The 26,949-nt window shown below is 40.8% G+C and overlaps 2 protein-coding genes across 10 annotated transcripts in view; one reads left to right on the top strand and one right to left on the bottom strand.

Moving 5' to 3' along the window:
* Positions 1-6,615: 6,615 nt before the first annotated feature.
* Positions 6,616-8,230, top strand: LOC133841820 (uncharacterized). Its single transcript, XM_062274578.1, has 2 exons — positions 6,616-7,925; positions 7,992-8,230. Exons 1-2 carry the CDS (start codon positions 6,798-6,800, stop codon positions 8,115-8,117), a joined length of 1,254 nt encoding a protein of 417 aa, XP_062130562.1. The 5' UTR covers positions 6,616-6,797; the 3' UTR covers positions 8,118-8,230.
* Positions 8,214-26,949, bottom strand: part of LOC133841803 (calcium-transporting ATPase type 2C member 1) — a 67,533-nt gene continuing 48,797 nt past the window's right edge. For 5 of the 9 annotated variants that reach the window (XM_062274548.1, XM_062274550.1, XM_062274553.1 and 2 more), the window contains exons 2-4: positions 21,674-23,387; positions 12,683-12,998; positions 11,066-12,490 (exon numbers count right to left, since the gene is read on the bottom strand). In XM_062274548.1, the coding sequence (XP_062130532.1) occupies positions 11,791-12,490; positions 12,683-12,998; positions 21,674-23,387 (2,730 nt within the window). In that variant the 3' untranslated portion in view covers positions 11,066-11,790. Of the gene's footprint in view, positions 10,697-11,065; positions 12,491-12,682; positions 12,999-21,673; positions 23,388-26,949 lie in introns of those variants that run through there. The other 4 variants (XR_009894334.1, XR_009894335.1, XR_009894336.1 and 1 more) reach the window with 4 other exon arrangements.

The raw sequence follows: 26,949 nt of genomic DNA, 5'->3' as shown, positions 1-26,949 counted from the left end.
AATCGCAACCGAATCGCAAGCGAATCGCATGCGAATCGCAACCGAATCGCAAGCGAATCGCATGCGAATCGCAAGCGAATCGCAGGCGAATCGCGAGCGAATCGCAACCGAATCGCAACCAAATCGCATGCGAATCGCATAAGTTGTGTTTTCAGACATTTTCTCGCCCCGCGATTCGGTTGCGATTCGGTTGCGATTCGGTTGCGATCCGCTTCCGATCCGCTTGCGATCCGCCTGCGATCCGCCTCCGATCCGTGTGCGATCCGCTTGCGATCCGCCTGCGATCTGCCTCCGATCCGCTTCCGATCCGCTTGCGATCCGCCTGCGATCCGCCTCCGATCCGTTTCCGATCCGCCTGCGATCCGCCTCCGATCCGCTTCCGATCCGCTTGCGATCCGCCTGCGATCCGCCTCCGATCCGCTTGCGATCCGCGTGTGATCCGCCTGCGATCCGCCTGCAATCCGCTTGCGATCCGCTTGCGATCCGCCTCCGATCCGCTTCCGATCCGCCTGCGATCCGCCTCCGATCCGCTTCCGATCCGCTTGCGATCCGCCTGCGATCCGCCTCCGATCCGCGAGCGATCCGCCTGCGATCCGCTTGCGATCCGCCTACGATCCACGTGCGATCCGCGTGCGATCCGCTTGCGATCCGCCTGCGATCCGCCTCCGATCCGCTTCCGATCCGCTTGCGATCCGCCTGCGATCCGCCTCCGATCCGCTTCCGATCCGCCTGCGATCCGCCTCCGATCCGCTTCCGATCCGCTTGCAATCCGCCTGCGATCCGCCTCCGATCCGCTTGCGATCCGCGTGTGATCCGCCTGCGATCCGCGTGCGATCCGCTTGCGATCCGCCTGCGATCCGCCTACGATCCGCGTGTGATCCGCCTGCGATCCGCCTGCGATCCGCGTTTGAACCGCGTGCGATCCGCCTACGATCCGCGTGTGATCCGCCTGCGATCCGCCTGCGATCCGCCTTCGATCCGCCTTCGATCCGCTTGCGATCCGAGTGAGATCGCGAGTGATTCGCGCGCGAATCGCGGGTGAATCGCAGGCGAATAAATCGCGGGGCGAGAAAATGTGTGAAAACACAACTTATGTTATATTTTAAAAATATTTGAATATTATAATTGAAGTATTATTAAATTACTAATAATCGCGAGCGAATAATAATATAACGCGATTCGCCTGCGATTCGCCCCGCGATTTATGTTATGTTATATTTTTAAAATATTTGAATATTATAATTGAAGTATTATTAGTTATTTAATAATACTTCAATCGCGATTCGCCTGCGATTCGCTCGCTCGCGCGCGAATAAATCGCGGGGCGAGAAAATTTAATAATAATAATCCGCGTGCGATCCGCCTGCGATCCACGTGCGATCGCGAGTGAATCGAGGTTTGAACATTTAAATAATAATGCGAATAAATCGCGAGCGAATCGCGCGCGAAAATGTGTGAAAACACAACTTATGTTATATTTTAAAAATATTTGAATATTATAATTGAAGTATTATTAAATTACTAATAATCGCGAGCGAATAATAATATAACGCGATTCGCCTGCGATTCGCCCCGCGATTTATGTTATGTTATGTTATATTTTTAAAATATTTGAATATTATAATTGAAGTATTATTAGTTATTTAATAATACTTCAATCGCGATTCGCCTGCGATTCGCTAGCGATTCGCTCGCTCGCGCGCGAATAAATCGCGGGGTGAGAAAATTTAATAATAATAATCCGCGTGCGATCCGCCTGCGATCCACGTGCGATCGCGAGTGAATCGAGGTTTGAACATTTAAATAATAATGCGAATAAATCGCGAGCGAATCGCGCGCGAATAAATGCGAAACGCGAATAAATCGCGAGTGAATCGCAGGCGAATAAATCGCGGGGCGATAAAATGTTTGAAAACACAACTTATGTTATATTTTAAAAATATTTGAATATTATAATTGAAGTATTATTAAATAACTAATAATCGCGATCCGCCTGCGATCCGCTTGCGATCCGCTTGCGATCCGCCTGCGATCCGCCTACGATCCGCGTGTGATCCGCCTGCGATCCGCTTGCGATCCGCTTGCGATCCGCCTGCGATCCGCCTCCGATCCGCCTCCGATCCGCGTGTGATCCGCGTGCGATCCGCGTGCGATCCGCCTGCGATCCGCTTGCGATCCGCCTACGATCCGCGTGTGATCCGCCTGCGATCCGCTTGCGATCCGCTTGCGATCCGCCTGCGATCCGCCTCCGATCCGCCTCCGATCCGCGTGTGATCCGCGTGCGATCCGCGTGCGATCCGCCTGCGATCCGCTTGCGATCCGCCTACGATCCGCGTGTGATCCGCCTGCGATCCGCGTGCGATCCGCCTGCGATCCGCTTGCGATCCGCCTGCGATCCGCCTCCGATCCGCTTGCGATCCGCGTGTGATCCGCGTGCGATCCGCCTACGATCCGCTTCCGATCCGCTTGCGATCCGCCTGCGATCCGCCTCCGATCCGCTTCCGATCCGCTTGCGATCCGCCTGCGATCCGCCTCCGATCCGCTTGCGATCCGCGTGTGATCCGCGTGCGATCCGCCTACGATCCGCGTGTGATCCGCCTGCGATCCGCGTGCAATCCGCCTCCGATCCGCTTGCGATCCGCGTGTGATCCGCGTGCGATCCGCCTACGATCCGCGTGTGATCCGCTTGCGATCCGCGTGTGATCCGCCTGCGATCCGCGTGCGATCCGCCTCCGATCCGCTTGCGATCCGCGTGTGATCCGCGTGCGATCCGCCTGCGATCCGCTTGCGATCCGCGTGTGATCCGCGTGCGATCCGCCTACGATCCGCGTGTGATCCGCTTGCGATCCGCGTGTGATCCGCGTGCGATCCGCCTGCGATCCGCTTGCGATCCGCGTGTGATCCGCGTGCGATCCGCCTACGATCCGCGTGTGATCCGCCTGCGATCCGCGTGCGATCCGCCTGCGATCCGCTTGCGATCCGCCTGCGATCCGCTTGCGATCCGCGTGTGATCCGCGTGCGATCCGCCTACGATCCGCGTGTGATCCGCCTGCGATCCGCCTACGATTCGCGTGTGATCCGCCTGCGATCCGCTTGCGATCCGCTTGCGATCCGCCTGCGATTCGCCCCGCGATTTATGTTATGTTATGTTATATTTTTAAAATATTTGAATATTATAATTGAAGTATTATTAGTTATTTAATAATACTTCAATCGCGATTCGCCTGCGAATAAATCGCGAGCGAATCGCGCGCGAATAAATGCGAAACGCGAATAAATCGCGAGTGAATCGCAGGCGAATAAATCGCGGGGCGATAAAATGTTTGAAAACACAACTTATGTTATATTTTAAAAATATTTGAATATTATAATTAAAGTATTATTAAATAACTAATAATCGCGAGCGAATCGCGCGCGAATCGCGGGTGAATCGCAGGCGGATCGCACGCGGATCGCAGGCGGATCACACGCGGATCGCAAGCGGATCGCAGGCGGATCGCAGGCGGATCGCAGGCGGATCGCACGCGGATCGCAGGCGGATCACACGCGGATCACACGCGGATCGAAAGCGGATCGCAGGCGGATCGCAGGCGGATCGCAGGCGGATCGCAAGCAGATCGCAGGCGGATCGAAAGCGGATCGCAGGCGGATCGCAAGCGGATCGCAGGCGGATCGCAAGCGGATCGCAGGCGGATCGCACGCGGATCGCAGGCGGATTATTATTATTAAATTTTCTCGCCCCGCGATTATTAGTTATTTAATAATACTTCAATTATTATATTCAAATATTTTATTAGCGGACATGGCCGACATTGCGGACATGGCGGACATGGCGGACACAGCGGACATGGCGGACACAGCGGACATGGCGGACATAGCGGACATGGCGGACACAGCGGACATGGCGGACACAGCGGACATGGCGGACATTGCGGACACAGCGGACATGGCGGACATAGCGGACACAGCGGACATGGCGGACATGGCGGACACAGCGGACATGGCGGACTTGGCGGACACAGCGGACATGGCGGACATAGCGGACACAGCGGTACCAAAACTGGTACATTTTTTTTGCTTTTGTAGATTGGATCACTTTTTTACATTTTGTTTCATTTTTAATATGCGTGTTTTAGTATTTAAATTTTAGTTTAAGAAATGGCTCTGTTCCACCAGACACAAATTTTGTATCAGTTAGAAATTGAACCATGACTAACACTGGAAAATATCGCATACAGTCGATTTGCGATGTATCGTGTCAAATTGACACTGTCAATTGAAAATATATGTATGTATGCGCCAATGTAAGGCCCAAATACAAAAAATCTTTCGTGAAAAATGTTTGGTACATTTTTCCTAAATTTGGTACATTTTTTCCAAATTTTGGTACAAACAATTTTTTTTGAATGGCAACCGTGACTCAGCTCATTATTTATTTATTTATTTATACATAACTCAGCCAGATCTTTAAGGTTATCGAAAGGATATATATTTTTGTAATCAGCGAAACTAGCATCGTCGATTGGTATTTACAGATTTTTAAGATTTTTTCTAAATTTCCACCTCAATTTTTTACAAGGGGTAGGCATAGAAAAATGGCAAAAAGTCCGAAGATCCTTTGTATCTCGGTCATTTGAAGGACTACCAAGATTTCCTTTGGTATACAGGCAGCTCTAGTCAAAACAAATCGATTGACCTAAGAAAAAGGACGAATGTCCTTTAAACAGCCAAGTTATAAGGACCTTTTTCTATACAAAAAATAGGTTATATCTCGGTCATATCCTGTCGGATCCTTGCAGATTATATGTCAAACGAAATATTTTGGAGGGATCTATCATCGTACCAAAGGACATTCAAATCGTCCTTTTAGTTTTCGAGATATTCTGCAAATTGCAAAATTGTACCATGTCGTCTTCAACCGCGGTCGAAAAAATACAAGTGTTGGATTCTTAGATGATCTCGTTATTTTTTGATCCAGATCGCTAGAGTTGGGCCTGGCGAACTCAAAAATATATTTTAACTATTTCAAGAAGATATTGTAAACTATTTGACTTAAAGCCTACGTTGTTGTAATAGCAATTTAATTGTAAAGGCCTCAAAAGTTTAAGATCATCCTAAAAGTATGCAGTAAAAATTGCACTTTACTTCAAACACACCATCGTAAAAGTATGCAACACAAAATAAACGACTTAGATACTCGGCTCATTTTTTATTTATTTATTTATACATAACTCAGCCAGATCTTTAAGGATATCGAAAGGATATATATTTTTGTAATCAGTGAAACTAGCATCGTCGATTGGTATTTACAGATTTTTAAGATTTTTTCTAAATTTCCACCTCAATTTTTTACAAGGGGTAGGCATAGAAAAATGGCAAAAATTCAGAATATCCTTTGTATCTCGGTCACTTAAAGGACTATAGATATGTCCTTTGGTACACAGACAGCTCTAGTCAAAACAAACCGATTGACATGAGAAAAAGGACGAATGTCCTTTAAACAGCTAAGTTATAAGGACCTTTTTCTATACAAAAAATTGCTTATATCTCGCCCATATCCTGTCTGATCTTTGTGGATTATATGTCAAAAGAAATATCTTGGAGGGATCTATCATCGTACCAAAGGACATTCAAATCGTCCTTTTAGTTCTCGAGATATCCTGCAAATTGCAAAATCTTACCATTTCCTCTTCAGCTGCGGTCGGAAAAATTACAAGTGTTGGATTCTTAGTTGACCTCGTTATTTGTTGATGCAGATCGTTAGAATTGATCCGAGCGATCTCCGTAATATACATATGTCCTTTGAAAATGCGACATGATATTTACGATTTCTAGCTAATTTTTGAAAAAGGATATTTGTTTATGGGCCATAACTCTGCCAAATCGGGTAAGATACCATTTAAGGACCTTAAAATGTTATTTTATCTTTCTATTTTAGTTTATTTTAATTAATTTCAATATGTTCTACCATGGAAGTATAGTATATTACTTTGTTTTGAAACTTCAGCTTACAAAACCGTTACATAATTTGAATTCTTTCTTTGGAAGCAGTTGTAAGCGGTTACCATATAAGCAGTGATCCAAGCAGTGAACTTAATTTGAAGTCTTTCTTTGGAAGCAGTTGTAAGCAGTTCCCATATAAGTAGTGCTCCAAGCAGTGAACTGCTTAAAAGTTAGCTGCGTACCAGCTGGATGAATTTCGTCAATAAATTACATATTTCTTGGTACAAGTCAGTTCAGTTATATTATAATCGGTTGTCTTCTTTTCTTTCTATTTTTGGAACTATTATAAACAAGTGAAGAATAGCCGATTGACGCGAAAACGATGTGATAGGAAATAACTTTCTTTTTGAATGTGGCGCCTTTTTACATATGTTTAAAAATATACTAATATACCACATAAAGTATGCCCAGGTGCCAAAGGTTTGGAGCCGTTTAATGCTGGTATATCTACTCAACTTTAAAACGTATATTTAAAAATGTTAGCAAGCAGTCACACTTTAGTTCATATGCTAAAAATAAGCTTTGTAATAAAAATACAACGCATTCGATAAAAATGAATTAAAACAAAAAGTGTTTGTAAATATAAATGTTTGAAGAAAAGGGCGACATCGATAGTGTTATCGATGTTTATTTACCTCTATGTTGCAGTGATGTCACGCAGCGAAGCTGTTTTTACCGCTGCTTGTCAATTTCAATCAAAACGAATTTGAAACATTTACAGTTCAAACACAACACAAGTGAAACACGCATAAAGGTTTAATATTTTGGATACGAATAAAGAGTGAAAATTTGCAATGTTAGACAAACTACCCGACGATTGTCAATTGAGGATTATACGATATGTGAAAGATTTAACGGATCAAATGGCACTCAGGCACGTCTGCAAGAGCCTACGTGATAATGTGGAATATCATTGGAAACAACACATCAGGGAGATTTATGTACAAGGAGCTGAGCTGGAGCACTTCGAGGAGTATCCCGACGATATGCACGCACTACTGAAGCAGACCTGTGGAACTGTCACGAGCATTGTAATGTCTCGAGGATCGGCGAATCTCTTGCCGGAGTGGGAGGGCTATGAGTTCCCCAAAGTGACAAGCTTGGACGCTGAGATCTTCAACACAGACAACGATCCGGACGATGACGTCAATATGATGACCAAAATGTTTCCCAACATCGTGCACCTCTCTCTTCAAAGCAATGCTACCGGCAGATATATGTGGAGGTGGACACGGTTGATATCAATGCATTTCTATTGTTGCGAATCTTTAGATCCTCGGATGTTGTTACGCACCTTTGTCAAGGTACCTGTGCACAAACTCACAATACTCTTCTATGGTTATTCAGTCAATTTGGGAGATGATTTGGTGGGTGCCTCAATGCTTCCATTTTTGGAGGAACTTGTGATCGATGATCACCATCTGCTGGGTGACTTTATGCCGAATCTGATGAAGCTGCCCAAGTTTACGAGGCTCGCCTTCTACACTCGTGACTACTACGAGCATCTGCTGCAATCGGTGGCCAAGTTGGCGCCACTCCGCGTCAATGCGCTCTCCTTCTTCGATGCTTTCTGGAGCAGCGATAGATTGTGCGACGACATCGAGCGTATGAGCAACCTGCGTCGTCTGGTGCTGCAGGACGATGACATTGAAGCGTCACAGCTGCACACCCTCTGCTCCCGGCTAAAGAATCTCGAGGAGCTGCATTTGATCAACATGCGATCGCTGCCCACTACCCATCAGATCTGGGGCGTTGTCGAGGCTGCTGAGAATTTAGAGCTTCTCAATTTAACCGGCTGCACATTGGATCCGGATTTCCTAAAGCAGAGCACCAGTCGGTTGTCGGTTGTGCTTAAGAACCGCGACCCACAATCATTTACGATTAATCTTTCCGAAACCCTCGCGGAAGAGGACATGAAGAAGGTAAGCGACTTCAAACATTTACAAACTTGGCAATAATAATCAATCTTTTATCTTAACACACTGCAGACCCAAAATGCCCTGAAGCATCCGAGTTTGATAGTTGCCTATGATTTCATCGATTTAGATGGTTGGACCTCACGTTTCATCGAAATTGGGTTCGATCCGATTGATGAAGAAGAATCAGAAGATTAAATTTTACAATATAGAGTATTAAGAAAATGTTGTATGATAAACAGCGGAGAAAATTGCATGTTTTAAAATTAATAAAAAGAAAAAGAACCTTCCCAATTGGTGTACTACATAAAGTTAGTTTTATTAGTAAATATTTGTATTTCTGTTTTGTCGGTGATACATATTATTTGAGATTGGTTTAATTTAATATATGGTATATTATTGTTAATTGTATAATTTGTTTAGTATTTTAGATTCATAGAGCGCGACTTTAGTAACTCAAATGTCAAATTATTGAAATACGTTCGTCAGTTTTAGTTAAGATTTGATGAATTTGATCATTAGAGCTTGATAGAAATAGTATAGGAAATATTTTGGAAATACTCGCATTCGCATTATATAGCTCTATTATGGATATTCATCTATATATAGTATATTATTTAAGCTTACATTTAATAGCACAGTTAGACATAGTTTTCTTTTCTTTTTCTGTTTTGTTTAGTTAGCGTATAGTTTTCTTTGAATCAGAGTTAACAGAAAACAAACTAGTTCCAGAGTTTTGTACATATTCTTTAAAACAATTAACTAATTGTTAAAGGAAAGTGTTGAAAGCGAAATATTTTGAGCTTCGAAAATAATACATATTTTATAAGTATTGAAGAAGTAGTACATTATGTGTAGTTAGCTGTGCAATATTGAAGCCAGAAGAAGTTGTAGACATTTACATTTATATATATAATATATAGCACGTGTTATATGTTATTTCATTCGACTAAGTATCCTTGTATTAGTTATTTTGTATTATGCATATAATATCCAGTAATCAGTAAATAAGTATAAATTCTTGCTAGCAAGCAAATCGTCAATTACTTTTGCCTAAAAAAATCATCAAAATCTGTTGCCACTCATTTGCATTTTGCATTTTGCATTTTCCATTTGAAATTTCCATTCTCGAACTGGAACTCTAGATAATAATAATAATAATTATACAGTAGTATATAAATTTATACCTGTGTTGCTGATATTTCGCTAGTTATTTAACTCGTATGTTGTTTTCATTTTGTTATTAATTTCATTATTCAGACATTCACATATGCAATAGTTTGTTAATTAATTAATTAAATACACTTAATTTACTAATTATTGTTACCATTGTGGATGAGATGTGTGGTTGTGGTGTACGCATGTGTGGGCTATGATAATGAATGAATTTTGCTTGCTCTGTAGAACGATTCCATTAAATTTAATTTAAGATATTATTTCCTCCCCTTTCCTTTTCCATTCTTTCTTTTTTTGTTTGTGATTTTTTATTGTTTTCCATTTTTTTTTGCGTTACATTTTCTTTACCATGATATATGAGTGTGTGCAGTATGAGAGCATTTCCTGAACTCGATGTGTTTTGTATGTGTGTGTGTGTGTTGTTCGTGTGGTGCTTTTGCTTTTGTAAATAATTTAAACAATTTGTAATGTTTGGTCCATTAAAGTATACAAATTTTGTAACTATTTGTTAGCCTTGAGATTGAGATAAAAGTTTGCGATTGCGATTGCGATTGCTAAAACACGGATTAATATCGACAAAATGTGCCGAAAAGTGCAAAGGATGTTCCTAAGAGTGCTGCGATCCAAGGATAACAAGTTCACTGAGTAGCTCTCCTTGCCATCAGTCCCAAGTGCAATTTGGTGATATGCATCATCTACTTACTGAAACTTTTTATATATGGTTTCCTAATCAATTTAAAGATTCGAATAATTTCAAGAAGTAAAGTGTTGTGTTGTGCTTGAGAAGCTTCGGTGCAATGTCATTTTTGGTACTTATGTATGTATGTAAATAGATAATTGATTTGCAATATAAACTTTTGCTGAGCTGTGATGATATGAATCTGGGATGTCGAGAGATATTGGTATTGTTGTTGTTGTTGTTATTTCATAAATATTTTCAAGTACTTTTCATTATACAAATGAATGCTTTTGTTTTGTTGTTGTTTTTATGGTTTCGTTTGAACTATTTCGATTATATTTACTAAATAAACATTTTGTTTTACTATTTGATTAAGTAGATACCAATAATTGATTTCAATTTCTAATGAAAACCTATTTTGAATCAACTTTTTGTATTGTTTTAGTTATTGCTTTATTGTTGCTGTTAACCTAAATGTGAATTGCTGTTGCTCTTGGCACTACAAATAAATCGATTAGTGATACCAATTGGTTCTTTCAATTGCATTAATTTGCATTGTTTTTCATTTCAAATACATTTGACAAATTCATTTTGTTGTCTGACCACATTCAAATTACACAAATATTTGATTAATTCGTATGCAGAATATTTGCATATTTTGAATTGTCGACAAGTTTCCAAAAAAACGTTTTTCATTGTTTCTCGCGCTAGAGTTTCGCTTGTTGTTGTTGCTGTTGTACACGAATTGTAATTACCGAATAAATTAATAAACAAAATTCTTAAAAAACCATTTGCTAAGCTTTGCATCTTCCTCCATTCTACCTGCTACTCTTGTTCTTATTCTTGTTGCACATTTCATTTTACATTTTGTCGGGGGGTGGGGAATTTCGTAGCCTCTCAATTCGATTGTTGCTCGAAGCTGCTGTTGGAGAAAGACAACAATTATTATAAACTTTATCATTGGTTTATATAGTAAGAATACATTCCATGTGAATTACAGTTGGAAACATTTATTTCGCAGAAAATGAAAATACCTGTTGAGCTAATCAAGCAGCAAAAATAATATTTAAACATATGTGAAATGTAAATATTAAACTGCATTTTCCATCTTAAAATGTGGTGTGTGTGTGTTTGTGTGTTATTGCTTTCTATGTGCTTAAAATAATATCACATTAACATATTTTGCAGACCTTAAATGGAAAATAGTAAATTAAACATAACTTTAAATATTACTACAGCGCGTTTAAATGGAAAGCGAAAAGTAAATAGATTGCATCAATTAAAATGGAAATTATATGTTATTGTAAAGAATACTTGTATTATCAGATGCATTGAGATATACAGAGAGATTTGTTTTGTTTTGTTTTGTTTTTATACAATTGTCTCGCACTTAGAACTGAATCAAATTTAAAATACAAACTATGTATGCAAATTTATCTACTTACAAACAAGGAATTTAAATGTAAAATGATTATCGCATAAACTGTAAAATATAAAATAATTAAACTGAAGAAACTAAAATAGAAGTAAGAAGTAAATTGGGAGGAGAAACACAACACAAAACGTTCATTAAACTTTTGCTTACATTTGTCGCTACTAATTTGGAGAAACTAATTGTTGAATTGACTGCATCCGAAGACATTCGACAGTTTAACATATTGATATCGATATACGGTATACTATATATATTGACGTGTGTTACAAATTTGGTTCGACTGGTTTATTCGATTCTCGCTTCACGATCTTGGGCATATTGATTGGTTGTTGGCTTTGGCGCTGACTAAGTCAAATGTAAAATTAAACACACATGTCGCTCACTAATTCTCCGCTCTCCTCTCCTCCGCTCCGCTCTCTACTCTCCTCTCTCTCTGCTGCCACGCTCCTCACTTGGTTTTTGCATAGTTTTGCTATTTTTTTTGTGGTTTTTTATTGGATTTTGTTTTTTATTTTTTTTTTAGTTTTTTTGTTAATTTACTCGGCTTTTGGGTGCAACTCATCTCTAGCGCTTGCGTTTTGTCATACAAAGTCCAGCTCGGAGCGTGTGCTGTACATCTTGCGCTCCAGCGAGCGTTCGAACCACTTCTTGATCTCCGAAACGACGAGCACAGAGGAGGTGAGCGTGACCAGAAAGAGTATATCGTAGGGCGTTAACGCCTCCGTTTGGAACACCATCTGGAGCGGTGGAAAGTAAACGACAAGCATTTGGCCAACTATCGAGAAGGCAACGGCAAGCAGGAACATGCGATTGGTTGTCAATCCAATGGTGAACACACTCTTCGTCTGCGACCGACACGACAGCGCATTGAACATGTCAAAGAAGACAAAACAGGTGAATGTCATGGTCGTATCCCGCTTCGTTTTGCCCAGCGTGCCATCGGCCATCTCGCGTTGGAATACCCACAGAGTGCCCAGCACAATGATGCTGGCACTCAAGAGCACATTGACCACCACCGATTTGGTGATCATCGGTTGCTTCACGTTGCGTGGCTTCTGCTTCAACACATCGTGATCAACGGGCTCCACGCCCAGCGACTGTGCCGGTGGACCATCCATGATGATGTTGATCCACAGTATCTGCATGGCATTCAATGGATTGGCAATGTCCATCAGCGTGGCGAGCGCGATCAGAGCGAGTGCAGCGATCGAGGTGCTCAGCTGAAAGCGCACAAAGTTGCGAATGTTGTAGAAGATGCCTTTGCCCTCCTCGATGGCAGCGCTGCAAGGCAAAGAGAAACCAATGAAATATGTTTTGAAAAAGTAACTAATGAAAGTAGCTGAAGGTGGCATGTAATGGGAGAATATGTAAGCTAGATTGTTGATAACTTTCTGTTAATAAAGGTGTCTCTTGAATACTTATTCTTTCAAAACCCGCTTTCAGCTACTTCCATTCTAAATTTCATTTACTCACATAATGGTGTGGAAATCATCATTGACCAGTATCATGTCAGCCGCCTCCTTGCACACATCGGTGCCATTCTTGCCCATCGCAATGCCAATGTCTGCCTTCTTCAAGGCAACTCCATCGTTGACACCGTCGCCAGTCATGCCGACAATGTTTCCAGTGCGCTGCAGCGACTTGACAATCTCCAACTTGTGGCGCGGCGAGACGCGATAGAAGACGCTCACATTGTTGGCCACCTTGTCCAGCTGATGCTCGTTCAACTGATCGATCTCCTGGCCAGACAGCGTCTGATGATGTATGGTATCGATGCCAATTAAATTTGCTGCAACAAATTAATAACATAACATAAATAAGTCGGTAATGACCATAGAGATTTAGCTTCCGCTTCTTTGCTAGCAGACTTTATCTTGCAGCTATTTGCTTGCTTTTGGGGCTTTTAACTCTGCTAAAGTGGCACTTAAGCTGACATGTCCTTCATGCTCACATTTTTTATGACGCAAGCTTATGTGAAAAGCATCGGGGCAACCATTAAAATGAGCCAATAAAAATTGTTATAGCTGATAAAATAAATATATGTATAAAGTTGAGAACAATGCAGATGTAACGAGTTGCGTTTGTTCTTTGCTAAAGAACTTGCACTTGAAGAAGATACCCAGTAAAAATTCTATACTTCAATTAAATCCATTTAATCTTTTATTTCAGATTAAGTTTTTTCTAGACTTTTATTTCGAAATTCCACAATTTCAAGAAGGTGCTACCCTTCGCAGCTTCCTTTAGCAATGCGGAGTATAAAGCACATAAAAAAAGAGAGGGCGAAAATATTAAAAATGAATTTACTGAATGCTGGGTTAACTATTTGCCATGGCACTTGAATAGAACGCGGAGCGCAGTGCTCATAAAATGGCAACCGCCAACTGCTTTTGGCCAAGATGAAAATGGCGCGTATTCAAATTTTGCATTAATTTTAATTTAGCACGAAACGGAGGAGTTGTGAATGCAGAAGACGCTGGGCAAACTGAAACTGTTGGCAGTGTCTGAAAAGAATAGAGAGATAAGGCTGCAGATACCAGATAGAAGATAGAAATGTAGTAGAGGTGAGGGCAGCAGCATCAGCAGACAAAGCTGCTCCACTCGCTGGCCACCTTTGCCATTTCCTGGTTGCAGGAAGTGGATGGCAAAATATATCCCTTGGTGGCTGCAACGCTGCTTTTAATTGTCTCGCCACGAGAACGAAGCTAGCTTGGATAGCTGGCTGGCAAGCTGATGATGAAGATGACGTTGAATGCGTTTTAATTACGTTTTGCTTTTGCTCATTTTGCCGCACATTTTTGCCCATTGTGTGCGCTTGGCTCATTGTTGTTGTTGCTGTTGTTGTTGTTGCTATTATTATTTACTTCAGTGCGCTTTGGCTCAAAAATTTTATACAAACAGGACAAGAGATCGTCCTGGCACTTGCCAAGACAAATACGCGGGTGCCATAATGAAAAATGGAGACGCGGCTGAAAAACATCCTGCTCCATCGTATTGTTGCTCTACTTGTTTGTTGTTGTTATCTTTAACAGCTGGTGCTCCTTTGGAGCATACTTCATAAATGCACTCGAGTGCCCAGACAACAACAGCTGAGGGAAATTCCTCAATTCACAATTGAATTTAGTATAATGCGCCGTCTCGCAAATTAAGAATTGTTAAAGTTTTTATGGCATTTAAGACTTCCTTGAGTTGCCTGTTGCCTGTTGCTTGGCTTAGTTCAGCGTCAATTGCTTGGAAAATGCAATTGCAAAAGCCGAGCCAACTCCCCCCGTTGGGAAGAGCACAAAGCACAAACAAAGACCACTAGACAGGCAAAGGATTACCTGGGCATTAGGAAGAAGCTTAGCTCAGCTCAAACCGAGTGTCGGGGCAAACAACACTTTAACAAGTCACAGTTTATTTGCACAAACAGCAACTATTCCAATTTCAAGCAGAGGAAAATGAAAAAGAAAATTCTGGGCATACTTCAACTCTGCAATGTTGTCAACAATTGCATCACAAAGTGTAAAACAATATGTAATTCACATAAATCTTTTTCATACTCAAATATTGACACACTAGCGCCATCTAACGTTGATTGGTGGCTACTTAGTGTCTTAATGTCACTTGGTATTGCAAAAACAATGCACAACTTCCAATTGTAAGCAGAGGAAAATAAAATTCTTGGCGTACTTGAACTCTACAATGTTGCTAACAATCTCATCACAAATGCAAGTGTAAAACATGACTCTTTTTTCATAGTTCAAAGTTGTAAAAGCCATAACTGGCGCCATCTAGTGTTGATTGGCGGCTATTTAGTGGCCTTAATGTCACTTAGCTTTGTGCGTTTCGACAACTCGTGTCAATTTGTGTCAAAAGATACGTCAAACAAAAGGCTTTACCGCAACAATTCCATTTGCTGGGTCATGGCGGGTCAACAGACACCTGTTTCGGCGACTTTATCAACTGCGATGATGACATGCGACCGCCCATTATTGCCATTGACCGCAAAAAAAGCTAACTACACCACACTCGCGAGGCATAATCTGTACACATTGGGAAAATATTGATGTGCAAAAATTTGCAATTTCAGATGGATTTTCCATTTCTGCCGATGACAGCAAATGCAGCAGACGACTGACTGCCAGCTGCCTGCCAATCGGAAAAGCGACAGACCAAACGAGTTTTTCATCAGTTTTTCAGGGCCAGTCTTCAAACGATGTCATTTTATTAAAACAAAACAATAAACATGTTGTTGCAGCAGAGCCTTTTTCATTGAAGAAAAAAACTTAATTGCAATAGGCAATTTTTTTCCGTTTGTTGGGCAATATTTCATGTTGATGGATATTTTTACAATTTTTACATGATATTCACCAAGGGGACTGAAGGGAAGAGGCAGCGGCAACGGCGACAGAACAAAATGAAGCGTGAATTTAAATCGTGATAAAATCGATTTAAGCACGAATGTAAAAAATATGCAATTGTGGAATAATAAATTTGCAATAGTTGAATTAAAATGATTTATTTATTTAAAGATAATCGAAGTTAACACGAGAGATTGACACTAGAAATCTATGTATATATAAAAACTGTGACTATCTGAAATATCAACGCTGCAATTTTCACACTAAATTTGATAAGGCTGGGATTCTGAAATTTTCAATGCTAACTATACGTATAATAAGTATTCAAAATAATATTAAAAAAACATTGCACTTAAAAATAAATTAGAATCTTCATCATTTAATAAAAACCGCTATTAAAACATGTCTTTTGGAATAAAGGAAAATTGTCGAGAATTTTGGCACTTTGATAACGGTGACCAAAATGGGAAAAAATTAAAAAAAAATGCAACTGTAAAATAAGTATCATGTTATTAACTTTGAATTGAAAAAAATTCACTGACGAAAACGTAAGGCAGATGTATAAAATTTCATTAAAGTTAACAAAGATAGTATGGACATTGGATGAGATATTTTAGTCTTGTGATTCATTATAAACGAGCTAGGAATGCATAAAGTATTAGAATAATGTGTAGCTCCGGTTTGGTTGCCGGACAACTGGCCATCAATATACCAGAGATCAGATGCAGACAATCAGAGCGAAAGCAAAAACCGAAAACCAAAAACTGAGCATGAAAAACTTTATGAACCGACCCAACGACGAATTTTGCAATTTAGTTTTTGGGGCTAACTTTGTTGTTATGTTTGATAAATGTCTCGAGGGCAAAAAGAGGAAAATCGCATGCATACTAGAGAAGAGAGGGAGAAAAATGGGGGAAAGCAAAAAAGGGAGGCTGGTTTGTCTGCCACAAAGTTGCACTCAAAATGAGCGGAAGAGTTGTGAAAACTTTGTAAAGTTTATAAAAATTTGTCACAGCAGAGAAAACCGCAGGCGAAAAGCGGATTAGGGAGCGAGAGAGAAAGAGAACTATAGAGAGAAAGGAGCTTGGAAAAGTAACTGAGAATGATGGGCAAGTTTATGAAAATGTGCAACGAGTTTGTTGCTGCATGCAACAAGCACAGTTCAGTTGCCACTTTGACGGCCAGAAAAATCAAAGCAACGACATTTTCACTCGCAAAAACAAAAGGAAAAGGCCAACAACAAATATAGTCTCATTTGGTAATGGAAAATTCGAGGCGTGGCTGCAGCGGGGCAAAAAGGGCGAGCTGCAAGTGACATTTGCATTTAAATCGTCAGCTGAGAAGGAAAGGATGAAACAAAGGGAAAGGAAGAGAAGAGGAAAAGAGGAAAAAGGCTGTGGCATTCTGCTTGTGCTGTTTATTAAGCGACTTTCGTGTACGTGACAATTCTTTCGACACACAACCATCGCCGTCTGACTTTGACTTCCTCCAGTTGCCTCTCTCTCTCCTCGAGTTCCTCGAAGCTTCCTGGCTGCCATGGCAATCGCTGTGTGATTATCTCAGTCTTCCGTTTGGGGTATCTTCTGGGGCACAACACATCCTGCCAACCGGCAGCAGCAGCTATCATCCTTGGGCATGCGACAAGTCAACTCCCTCGATTGATGTGTATTACGCCCCCCGCTGATAATGGTATCATGACGCCCCCAAATGATTGTCAGCGTCGACTCCGTCGCTGTTGGATTACAAGTGCATTTCCGAGTGCATTTCGCTAATTGGATATGTGTCATGTTTAAGAGAGAGAGCAAGAATCAAAGCAGCAGCTGCCACAGCAGCAAAAGCAGCAGCAACAGCAACAAGAGCAACAAGAACATTCAGTGCAACAGCAACAGCAACAGCAAAATCAACAGCCGAAGGCGTGACACAAGTCCGGAAATGTGGCATTGATTAAGATTTACTCAAGTGCAGCTCCTAGTCTGGGATTGTCCTCCTAATTGTCTATTAATACGTGTCGACGAGCTGTTAAGCAAACATCTTGCAAACGTTGCGAATGTCAATGTTGCTGCAATTGCAATTGCAAATACAATTCAAGAATTAAGCTCACTAAGAAACCTTAATTTAAACTGCTTGAATTTGTTAGAAATTTATGTTAAAAGTGAACGATTATTTAGGAATCTTCTAAGACGAAATTCATTTCAAAAAGTCATAGCCAAATTAAGTTCCTTAGATAGATTGTTTTGGTTTTGTATTATTATACACAGTTGTTTTTTTAACCACAAAACCACAAAAAACTATTTGTTTTTTTTTGTTTGTTGTCACATTTTCTGCATTCGTTGCCAATTACAAAAGTCAATAAATTGTTAGCATAAATTTACATAATTCATTATTCAACAAATCATAAAAAAATCATATTATTTGACACTTAATACGTTTGGTTATGCTTTGTAATCTATTGATTGAATTAGAAAAAAATTAAATTTGTTGAATATCAAATAACTGATTTTCTATCAATATAATTAGTATATTATTTTACTTTAATTGACACAATGAAAAATATATGTAGACATGTCTTTTTATTTAAAATTCCATTTTTAACTTCAATTGTCATTCAAAATTGAGCAACAAATACCATGACTAACTTGCAATCGATTTCTATACTTTCAACTGGCATTCAAAAGGCAACACTTGACTCGATGCGATGCGATGATGATTCATTGCGTTCCTCAGACACTTGATAATGCGAGACTATGGCGACTAATGCTGTTTGTGGTTAGCACCCTCAGAGCAACCTGAGAGAGAGCTGAACTGAACTGAGTTTACCACAGATTCAATTAGCCATTCCGAAGAGCAGCTCTGTTTAAGGAGCTAATGACAAAACTGCCAGCATAATTGAAAATGAAATACACCAACTTAATTATGCTCGGTCTCAGTCTCTCCCCTTCTACAGCTGCAATGGACTGTCTGTCTGCTATATATCTATTTGTCTGTCTGCATGCTTAGTCAAAGATGGATGCGAGTTGAGTTTGGCACAACAAATTGGTAGGGATTAGCTCAAGCGCAGCTGGTCAGTAACTAGACAACAAGTCGCTGCCAGGTTGGTGGCCAATTAGGCAGCCGATTCCCTCTAAGCGGATTTTGGTCTCTACAATAACAAATAGTTCATTCAACTGACAGAGGGGAAAGAGGGGGGAAACTAAAGGGAAACTCATTTGCTCATTTACAATTTGTACGTCAAAATTTCAATCAATATGCACGCTCGTTGCTCGAGGCCTTAAATCAAATTCAGTTTGTAACCCCTTCCATTACTCGAGTAGCTGGCAAACCGTCCCTTTGCAACTCTGGGGCATTCTATAATTATACCGTTATTCACAGTTTCGAAAGGGAAATTGCAAACAGCGAATAAAAGCGCAACGGAATAGAGAAACTATTTATACCCTTTAAAGGAAGGAAGAGAAGGAAAAATGTTCATTGTTGAGAAACCACCGATAATTAGCATTCACTAGTAGCATTTATAAAAATTCTACTAAAACAATGAATGGATTAGTCGAAGAAAAAATTAATTAAAATAAAATATTTAAAATAATATTATCTAATCTTTAACTTCAATGTATTTCTGTTCCTACAAAATAATAATTCACTTATTATCCAACCCAATTCAAACTTTATATGAATGCAATCTCTATAAGCTATTCATGTCATCTTATCGATCTGGCAACTCCAACAACATTTTGTCGCATTATTAAGTTGGCTGCAGCTGAGCAGCATGACAAACTTAATAGCAAAATCTATAGCACCCAATGGAGAGACTATTTGTACGAGTTGCTGATGCGAATTGCTAGCAAAGTGAATTGAAGTTTCTTTTATAAGGTTTGCGTCGCAGCTGGATGGAAGGAGAAAACAGAGCGAACGGAAAGGTACCGAAGTCGTTGTCCATGTTGATGAATTCCTGTTCGCTGCAGACAAGCGAGGCGCACTAAAGATGATGAGAATGGGAACGATGATGAGTCCTGGCAAAAGCGATGACTACAACGATGATGACGATGGGATGCTTGGGCCCGAGTTAATTATTTCAGCGACTGACGATGCGACTCCTGATGCTGATGCTGTTGATGTTGCTGCTGATGCTGATGCTTCTGCTTGTGATGTTGTGCGTTCTCCTGTGCGTTGCAGGATATTAGATGTGGGGTATTTACCGCCACCCGTCTAGTGGCTGTTACCCAGAGGGCGACTTCTATGGCGAATGTCGCTCCTTTACCTGTCGCCACATCCCTCCACATTTCTTTTTCCCAATTTTTGTACTTTCTTCTTTTTGGTTGGTTTATTTTTAATGTTGTTGCTCTATGCTCTGCGCTTTGTGTGCTATCTTTTCCAATTTGCTGCGCTCGCTTTGCGGCATTGCTTCCACTCTACTCTCGCCGGTTTCTTTTTTGTTCCTGCCATTTTATTCAACGAGTTTTGGCGAATTTTTTCGTTTCAATTTAAATACCTAGTGTATGGTTGAACTTAAGGTTTCTTGTAGAGCAGTTAATGAAAAACTTGCGAAAGATGCCGACATTCTTGGCTTGACAAACCGCATTCCAGAGCAGAGGTCCTTCTATCCAGTTAGCAAAGCACTTTGCCAGCAATTTTATGCAACTTTTGAGGAGTGCAAAACTTCAAAGTTTAACGCACAACTATCTACATACGAAGGAATGTATATGTACATATATATGTAGAATAAGTCTGTGTGTTGGTAGAGAACCTCAAGTACAGTTGTCACACACGCTCTTGGGGGAATAAGTGCGAGAGTGCAACTGAGCCGAGAACTTCAACGATAGAGTGAGAGAGAGAGAATTCAACTTTGCGGCCAACTGAAACTTTCAACAGCCTCAACAGGCATGGTTAATTAATTCTGTTTGCATACTTTTAGGCTGTCCGGCAACGCTCACCCTTTAACCCTTGACTTTCTAACTCCAACCAGAAGATATGTTGAGATATCCCTCGACATACACAAGCATGCATTATGCTCTCTCTTCTTAAAAGTAATTCCAATTCCATGCCAGGCATAAATTGCGGTTCTTTTGCCCAGGGAGGAATGGGATAAATTCGAGTTAGAATTGAAATTAAACTTTGGGTGAGGGCGGAGGGCTTTGTTGTGGGGTGCCAGCGTTGCCACTTTTAATTACGCTGCGTTGACAAATTTATTTACAGACTAGTTTTCGGGCTGGGAGCAGCACTTAAGTTAAAGCCAACAATTTGTGGCCAACACAAGCAGCTCCTAAAGAGATTTTAATTGAGTTTCAAGTTAAGGTAATCATATGAATAGGTTCCCCAAAAACTGAATATGAATTTGTTGGTCACACAAAATACATATAATGTTGGGCTTGTTTGGCATATGCCAGGCATTAGGCCTGTTTTCTTACCAACAGAGTCAACTGGGCCAACAATTCTTAATTGGATTTGCAAGATGAACTGATTTAAAAGCCTAAGCAAAAGCCAAAGGCAAGTGTGACACATTTCGCATCATAAATGTCCTTTGACGTCATTTCAGCAAAGTGACTACGAAGGATGTAGGTAAGTCTATTAAAGCTAAATTGAAGGAGAGCAAAAATACACAAACTAAAAGTATACCATATAGCAAAGTGTAAGAGCAACTTTCAAATTGTGTAAAGCTAAATTTCCTAGAATATCACACAAGATTTTAATATGAGAAACCTCTTCCTTGACGCGAAAAACTTAAATTTAATAGTGTTATGATAAAGAAAAAAGCGGATAGACAACTCCTGCTATAACAAACAGATATTATTCAATAATGTAAGATGAACAATTAAATTTATCTTTAAAAGATTCATTAAGAAATACAAAAATGTAATCTAAATTGTTCTGCCTATAGTATTGTAATTTAAAATTCCAATTTGAGTTAGAATTTTAATAAATAAATAAAACTCCTGAATCTTTGGAATGTAAGCTTGCTAAGAAATATAACGAAACCTCACTATTCCCAACATAATTTTTATAATGAAGTATTATCATCCATCATTATTCTTGTAGAGCAATGCCTTATTACTACATCTTTAAAACTAAAAAAGAACCATTTTGGACCTGCTTTATACCCCAAGACAATAAATCAATTAAGTGCTTCACTCACCTATAGCCATGGCCGTTTCTTGAGCATCTCCAGTGACCATCTTGACGCGCACGCCGCTCTGCATCAGCATCTCGATGGACTCACGGACAAGAGGACGCGGCGGATCAGTGATGCCCACCAGGCCACAGTAGATCAAGTCCTGCATGGAGCGACCCTTGGCCAAGGCGAGCACACGCAAACCCTTGCGTCCAATCTCGTAGGCCTCGGCAAGGAACTCAGCCTCGTTCTGCTTGGTCAGCGGCACAGTCTGAGTGCCAAATTGATACTTGGTGCACTGGGGCAGCAAGGTCTCGAGGGCGCCCTTGGCAAAGAATATCTCCTCCTTGTTGTTGTTGTACTTGTGAATGCACTTGACGGCCATCATCTTTTGTTCGGAGCTAAACGGATACTCCTGGATGCGCACATAGTTCTCGGCCGTGGCATACATCCCGTTCTTCATGGCCACAGCGACAAGAGCTCCTTCGGTCGGTTGGCCAAGAAGCGTGCCATTCTGAATGTAGGCATTGTTGCAAACGGCGCCAATTTCAAGGAGATTCGTAATGTTTGACTTGGCCATTTCCACATTGTTGCAGTGTCGTATGTGTATCTCGCCCTGATCATTATACCCGGCCCCGGTGACATCCGCCATATACCCATCCGAGGTGATAATAATCGTTGCAGTCATTTCGTTCTTTGTCAATGTGCCCGTCTTATCCGAGCAGATGACATTCACACAGCCCAACGTCTCGACTGTGGGAAGTTTCTTGACAATCGAATTGCGTTTGGCCATTCGCATGACTCCCAGGGCCAAGGTGACGGTCACCACAATGGGCAGACCCTCGGGAATGGCAGCAACCGCAAGCGAAACACTGATGTTGAACATCTCAGAGAGCGGTTTGCCCTGCAGCCAGCCCAACAGCATGATGACGCCAATGATGAGGAACGAATAGAAGCTCAACTGGGCCCCGAGAATGTCCATCGACTTTTGCAGCGGCGTCTTTGGCGCCTCCTCGGCTTGCATCATCTTGAAGACCTCGCCGAACTCGCTGCGCTCCCCGGTGCTGACCACAATGCCTTTGCCATTGCCACAACGCACCAAGGTGCCCATGAAAGCAATGTTCTTCATGTTGCTGTGATCCTTCACATTCGTATTGTTCAACAGCACATCTGTGATCTTACGCGCCGGCTCCGTTTCGCCAGTGAAGCTGCTCTCATCGATCGACAGATCCACGGCCTCAAAGAGACGCACATCGGCTGGGACTCGATCGCCTACATTCAGATGCACCACATCTCCGGGCACGAGTTCACGAGCGAGGAACGTATCGAGGCGTCCCTCACGCAAGCAATGACACTCTGGTGGCACCAGCTTCTTCAGCTCCTCGAGACTCTTCTCGGAGCGATACTCTTGGATGAAGGCCACCGTGACCACAATTAGAATGGCAATCGTTATGCTGACGGCATCGTCAAACTGTTTCATGATCACCGACACCAGAGCGGAACCAAGGAGCAACAGAATCAAAGGATTCCTAAACTGCTCGATGTACTTCTTCCAAGTAGGATCCTCCTCGATGACATTCAGCTCATTGTGGCCAATGATCTTGGCTCGATACTTGGCCTCTGTCCATTTCAAGCCAGTGCGCACATCCACTTGGAGACGTCCTGCCACCTCGGAGGCGCTGTGCGTCGAGGACTCCGACGTGGACAACAGCATCTCGGGTGTGAGGGTTAAACCCGTCTAAGGAATAAGAGAGGTTAAAAGATTAATGACAAGTGTGCATTAGGAAGATAAGGATTATGATTAGGTTTGTTGCATGAAATTGCGAAGCATTTAAATTAGAAATGTTCTTAAAATAATGTTAATTTACTTCAGCGGTTTGTGTTTTTTAAAGTTCATAAATTGCGGAAAATATTTCCAATAGTATTAATTTCCTTCTTTAAGATTACAAATAGTTCCAACCTCTTGGGTAAAATTAAATTTTTTTTAATTTTAGTAAATTTCTAAAATGTTGAAGGTACTTTGCAAATAGTTTTTTAAATAATTTATTAAAACTGAAATAATATTGTCCTTTACTTTGGGAGTTTGATGATGAAGATATTCGTAAACTTTCCTTTTGAACACTCGTTTTAATTTCCCTACTTCAAATTGTAAGTAAATTTTTAAGCATAGAGTAGAATGATATTGTTAACAAGTTTTATTACATAATAGCAAGCAATTCTTGCGAAGACTACAATTTTATCGACAATTCTTAGTAATTCATTAAAATGCAATAATAAGTAGAAAAGAGAATGTAATTTTACTTTACTACTACTTTGGTTGCTTCTAAAGACATATCGTTATGCAAATTTATTTGCAAGTTGTAAAAGTCGATAGATATAGCAGCTAACAAGCTTAACTCTCTAAAGCACAAGGCCATTGCTAATTTGCCCATTAATCGAGACAGTCGAGAAAGTTGTTCATTGATTTTGCAATTCGGGCTACGGTTCGTTGGCATTTCGAATTGCTGCTGCTGTTGCTGTTGCCACAAATTGAATGCCTTGACAACGGCAGCTCATTGCGATTGCCTTCTCCTCATAGCCATGCACCATTTGCAGCTAATTTGCAATCGTCAACAAGTTTGTAATCATTCATGGTGTTGCACAAAGCCAGACGACAACTGACAAAACCCCAAGAACCCAGACTACCACATGAGCTCTTCATGCTGCTGCTGCTTCTGATGCTGCTGTTGCTCTTGGCCAGCAGTTGTCAACTTTTGTTACATGGCAACATGGAACAAGGGTTTTGCCTCTGTCATGTCCAGTTGCCACCCACCCCCCGCCCACTCACAATTGCCAGCCGACAAAATACTGCACATCGAGTACGTGACTTTTCCTGGCATTAAAAGCATTTCTTATTTTAATTCATTTTGCCTTTTTCCATTTTTTTTTCTGTGTATATTTTTCATATTTTTTTTTTTATAGATTTCATTCCTTTTTTTGGGCAACTGGCTACAGAATAAAATTCAAATTGTGTGTTTGGGCAGGTCGTAAATTTCTGTCACTCAGTGTGGCCAATGTGATATGCAGCTGCGCTGGGAGCCTTGACTTCGTTTGGGTTCGAGTTGCGATTTTAATTTGGGGAAACTCTGGAATTCAGTTCGTTTCTTGTTTTTTTGGCTTTTTTAGTGCCCTACTGGGGCCGTCGACAAGCTGCAGCCATAAATTTGTGCAGCTTGCAGTCCATTAAAGCGTGCAACAACTTTTGAGCATTTAATAATAATTTCGAAATAAATAGAATTTTAATAAGATATTAATTTGCAGCGTCGTTTTCTTTACATTTTTCTGTGGTTGTAGTAAGAACATCAAAGGCTTCCTTTTCACACACAAAAGTTCTTTGGCTTGCCACAGACAAAAAGACAGACAGACAAGTTAATGGGGTAGACATTTTGGGGGCAGTTAACTGCAGTTGATAAAGTGGCGAGGGAGGAGAAGAGAAAGTAAGCGCCTAGGGGGAATCATTCATCTTTTCGTTATGAAAACTATGCGGTGTGAATTTTAATTAAATGAAATTTTGTTAGCCCCGCTTGCAGCCAGAAAGCGAACGAGGACGAGAACGAGGATGAAAAGGAGTAGGAGTTGCAATTTATGCGGGTAAAATTACTGAGCTTCGAATTATGCAATCAGAACATTTTTGCCAGCTATTTAAATAGAGACTAGTTCGTAGAAAACCCGCCATGTTAGCTACAAACTTTAAATATGTAGTACATATGCTTGCTCATCCGAAGTGTACTGTAACTAATTATACCCGCTACCCATAGGGTAGAAGGGTATTATAACTTTGTGCCGGCAGGAAATGTATGTAACAGGCAGAAGGAGGCATCTCCGACCCTATAAAGTATATATATTCTTGATCAGCGTCAACAGCCGAGACGATCTAGCCATGTCCGTCTGTCCGTCTGTGTGTCTGTCCGTCTGTGTGTCCGTCCGTCTGTCCGTATGAACACCTAGATCTCAGAGACTATAAGAGATAGAGCTATAATTTTTTTTCGACAGTATTTGTTATGTTTGCACGCAGATCAAGTTTGTTTCAAATTTTTGCCACGCCCACTTCCGCCTCCGCAAACCAAAAAAATCGAAAAACAAGCGTAAATTTAAAGCTAGAGCTATGAATTTTGGTATATAGTATAATTACTATAGTAGTTATGATTCCTGAAAATTTGGTTGCGATCAGATAAAAATTGTGGAAGTTATTAAAGAAATACTTTTGTATGGGCAAAAACGCCCACTTACTAGGGCTCTTAGTTGCTTTGGCCGACAATCTGGTACATTGTGCCGTCTATGGTATATTTTGAATGGTGTGCTGTATCGGTATACCAAACATACCATTTGGTATATTTTTAGTATTTTCGGTATATTTTGAAAATAATACCACAATATTTTGCCCTTATTAAAAATGGGTAGCGGGTATCTCACAGTCGAGCACACTCGACTGTAACTTTCTTACTTGTTTTTCATATATTATTACACATTTCCCTAATTGAAATACATTTCGAATACATGCGGGAGAACTAGAAATTGCTTTATTATTTTTGTGTATGCTTCATGCATAATTTAATCATCTAAATTACACTGCGATTGCAAATTAAATAGTATGCATTCGTATCGCATATATAATTATCTATATTACTGAACCATTCCAGTCGACTGTCCGACTGTTTGGCCGGCAGTTATCCATCTGTCTGGCTGTCAGTTCGTTGAGAGCACTTACTCAATTTTGGACAGTTAATTGCAATTTCATTTGCTTGGCTTTCAACAGATTTATTTGCCAACATTTTATCGTTGTTGTCCCGAGGGGGGACAGAACCCTGAGCTCACAGCTCACAGCTCATCAGCATGTCGAGAGGCACATCGAATTGTTGTTTTATCTGTTGGCTACTTGAAAATTAAAATCGAAGCCCAAATACCAAAATACCCGCAAGCTGTCAAATCCGACTTCGATGGATTCGTTTCCCTTCCTTCCTCCACTCGCACCTCAAACAATTCATTCTTCAACTGACAGGTTTTTCATTATTTATCTGTTTCTATTTTTTTTCGTTTCCAACTCTATTTGCGCTGGCCTACATTGAACTTTGGCTGCAACTTCACTCTGTTGTAATAGTTTGTTTATGTATTCAAATGTCGACTGCCGAACAAAAAAAGAAAAACACCTAAAAGTGGTTCAAAAAGTTGTCGCTTTTTGCGCTGCACTAAAGGTAAACACATGTCTCTTTAGTCTGTGAGGCTTTTGTTAACTTTGAAAGCATTTTAGCCAGAATTCAGCA

This window comes from Drosophila sulfurigaster, chromosome 3, assembly GCF_023558435.1.
Source record: "Drosophila sulfurigaster albostrigata strain 15112-1811.04 chromosome 3, ASM2355843v2, whole genome shotgun sequence".
NCBI lineage: Eukaryota > Metazoa > Arthropoda > Insecta > Diptera > Drosophilidae > Drosophila > Drosophila sulfurigaster.
This window is presented reverse-complemented; position numbering and strand designations above follow the sequence as displayed.

Bases quoted from the DNA above. Each gene is read 5' to 3' on its own strand.
- LOC133841820 (XM_062274578.1), top strand. From the start codon at position 6,798: ATGTTAGACAAACTACCCGACGATTGTCAATTGAGGATTATACGATAT. The intron at 7,926-7,991 runs GTAAGCGACTTC...AACACACTGCAG, and splicing joins CGGAAGAGGACATGAAGAAG to ACCCAAAATGCCCTGAAGCA.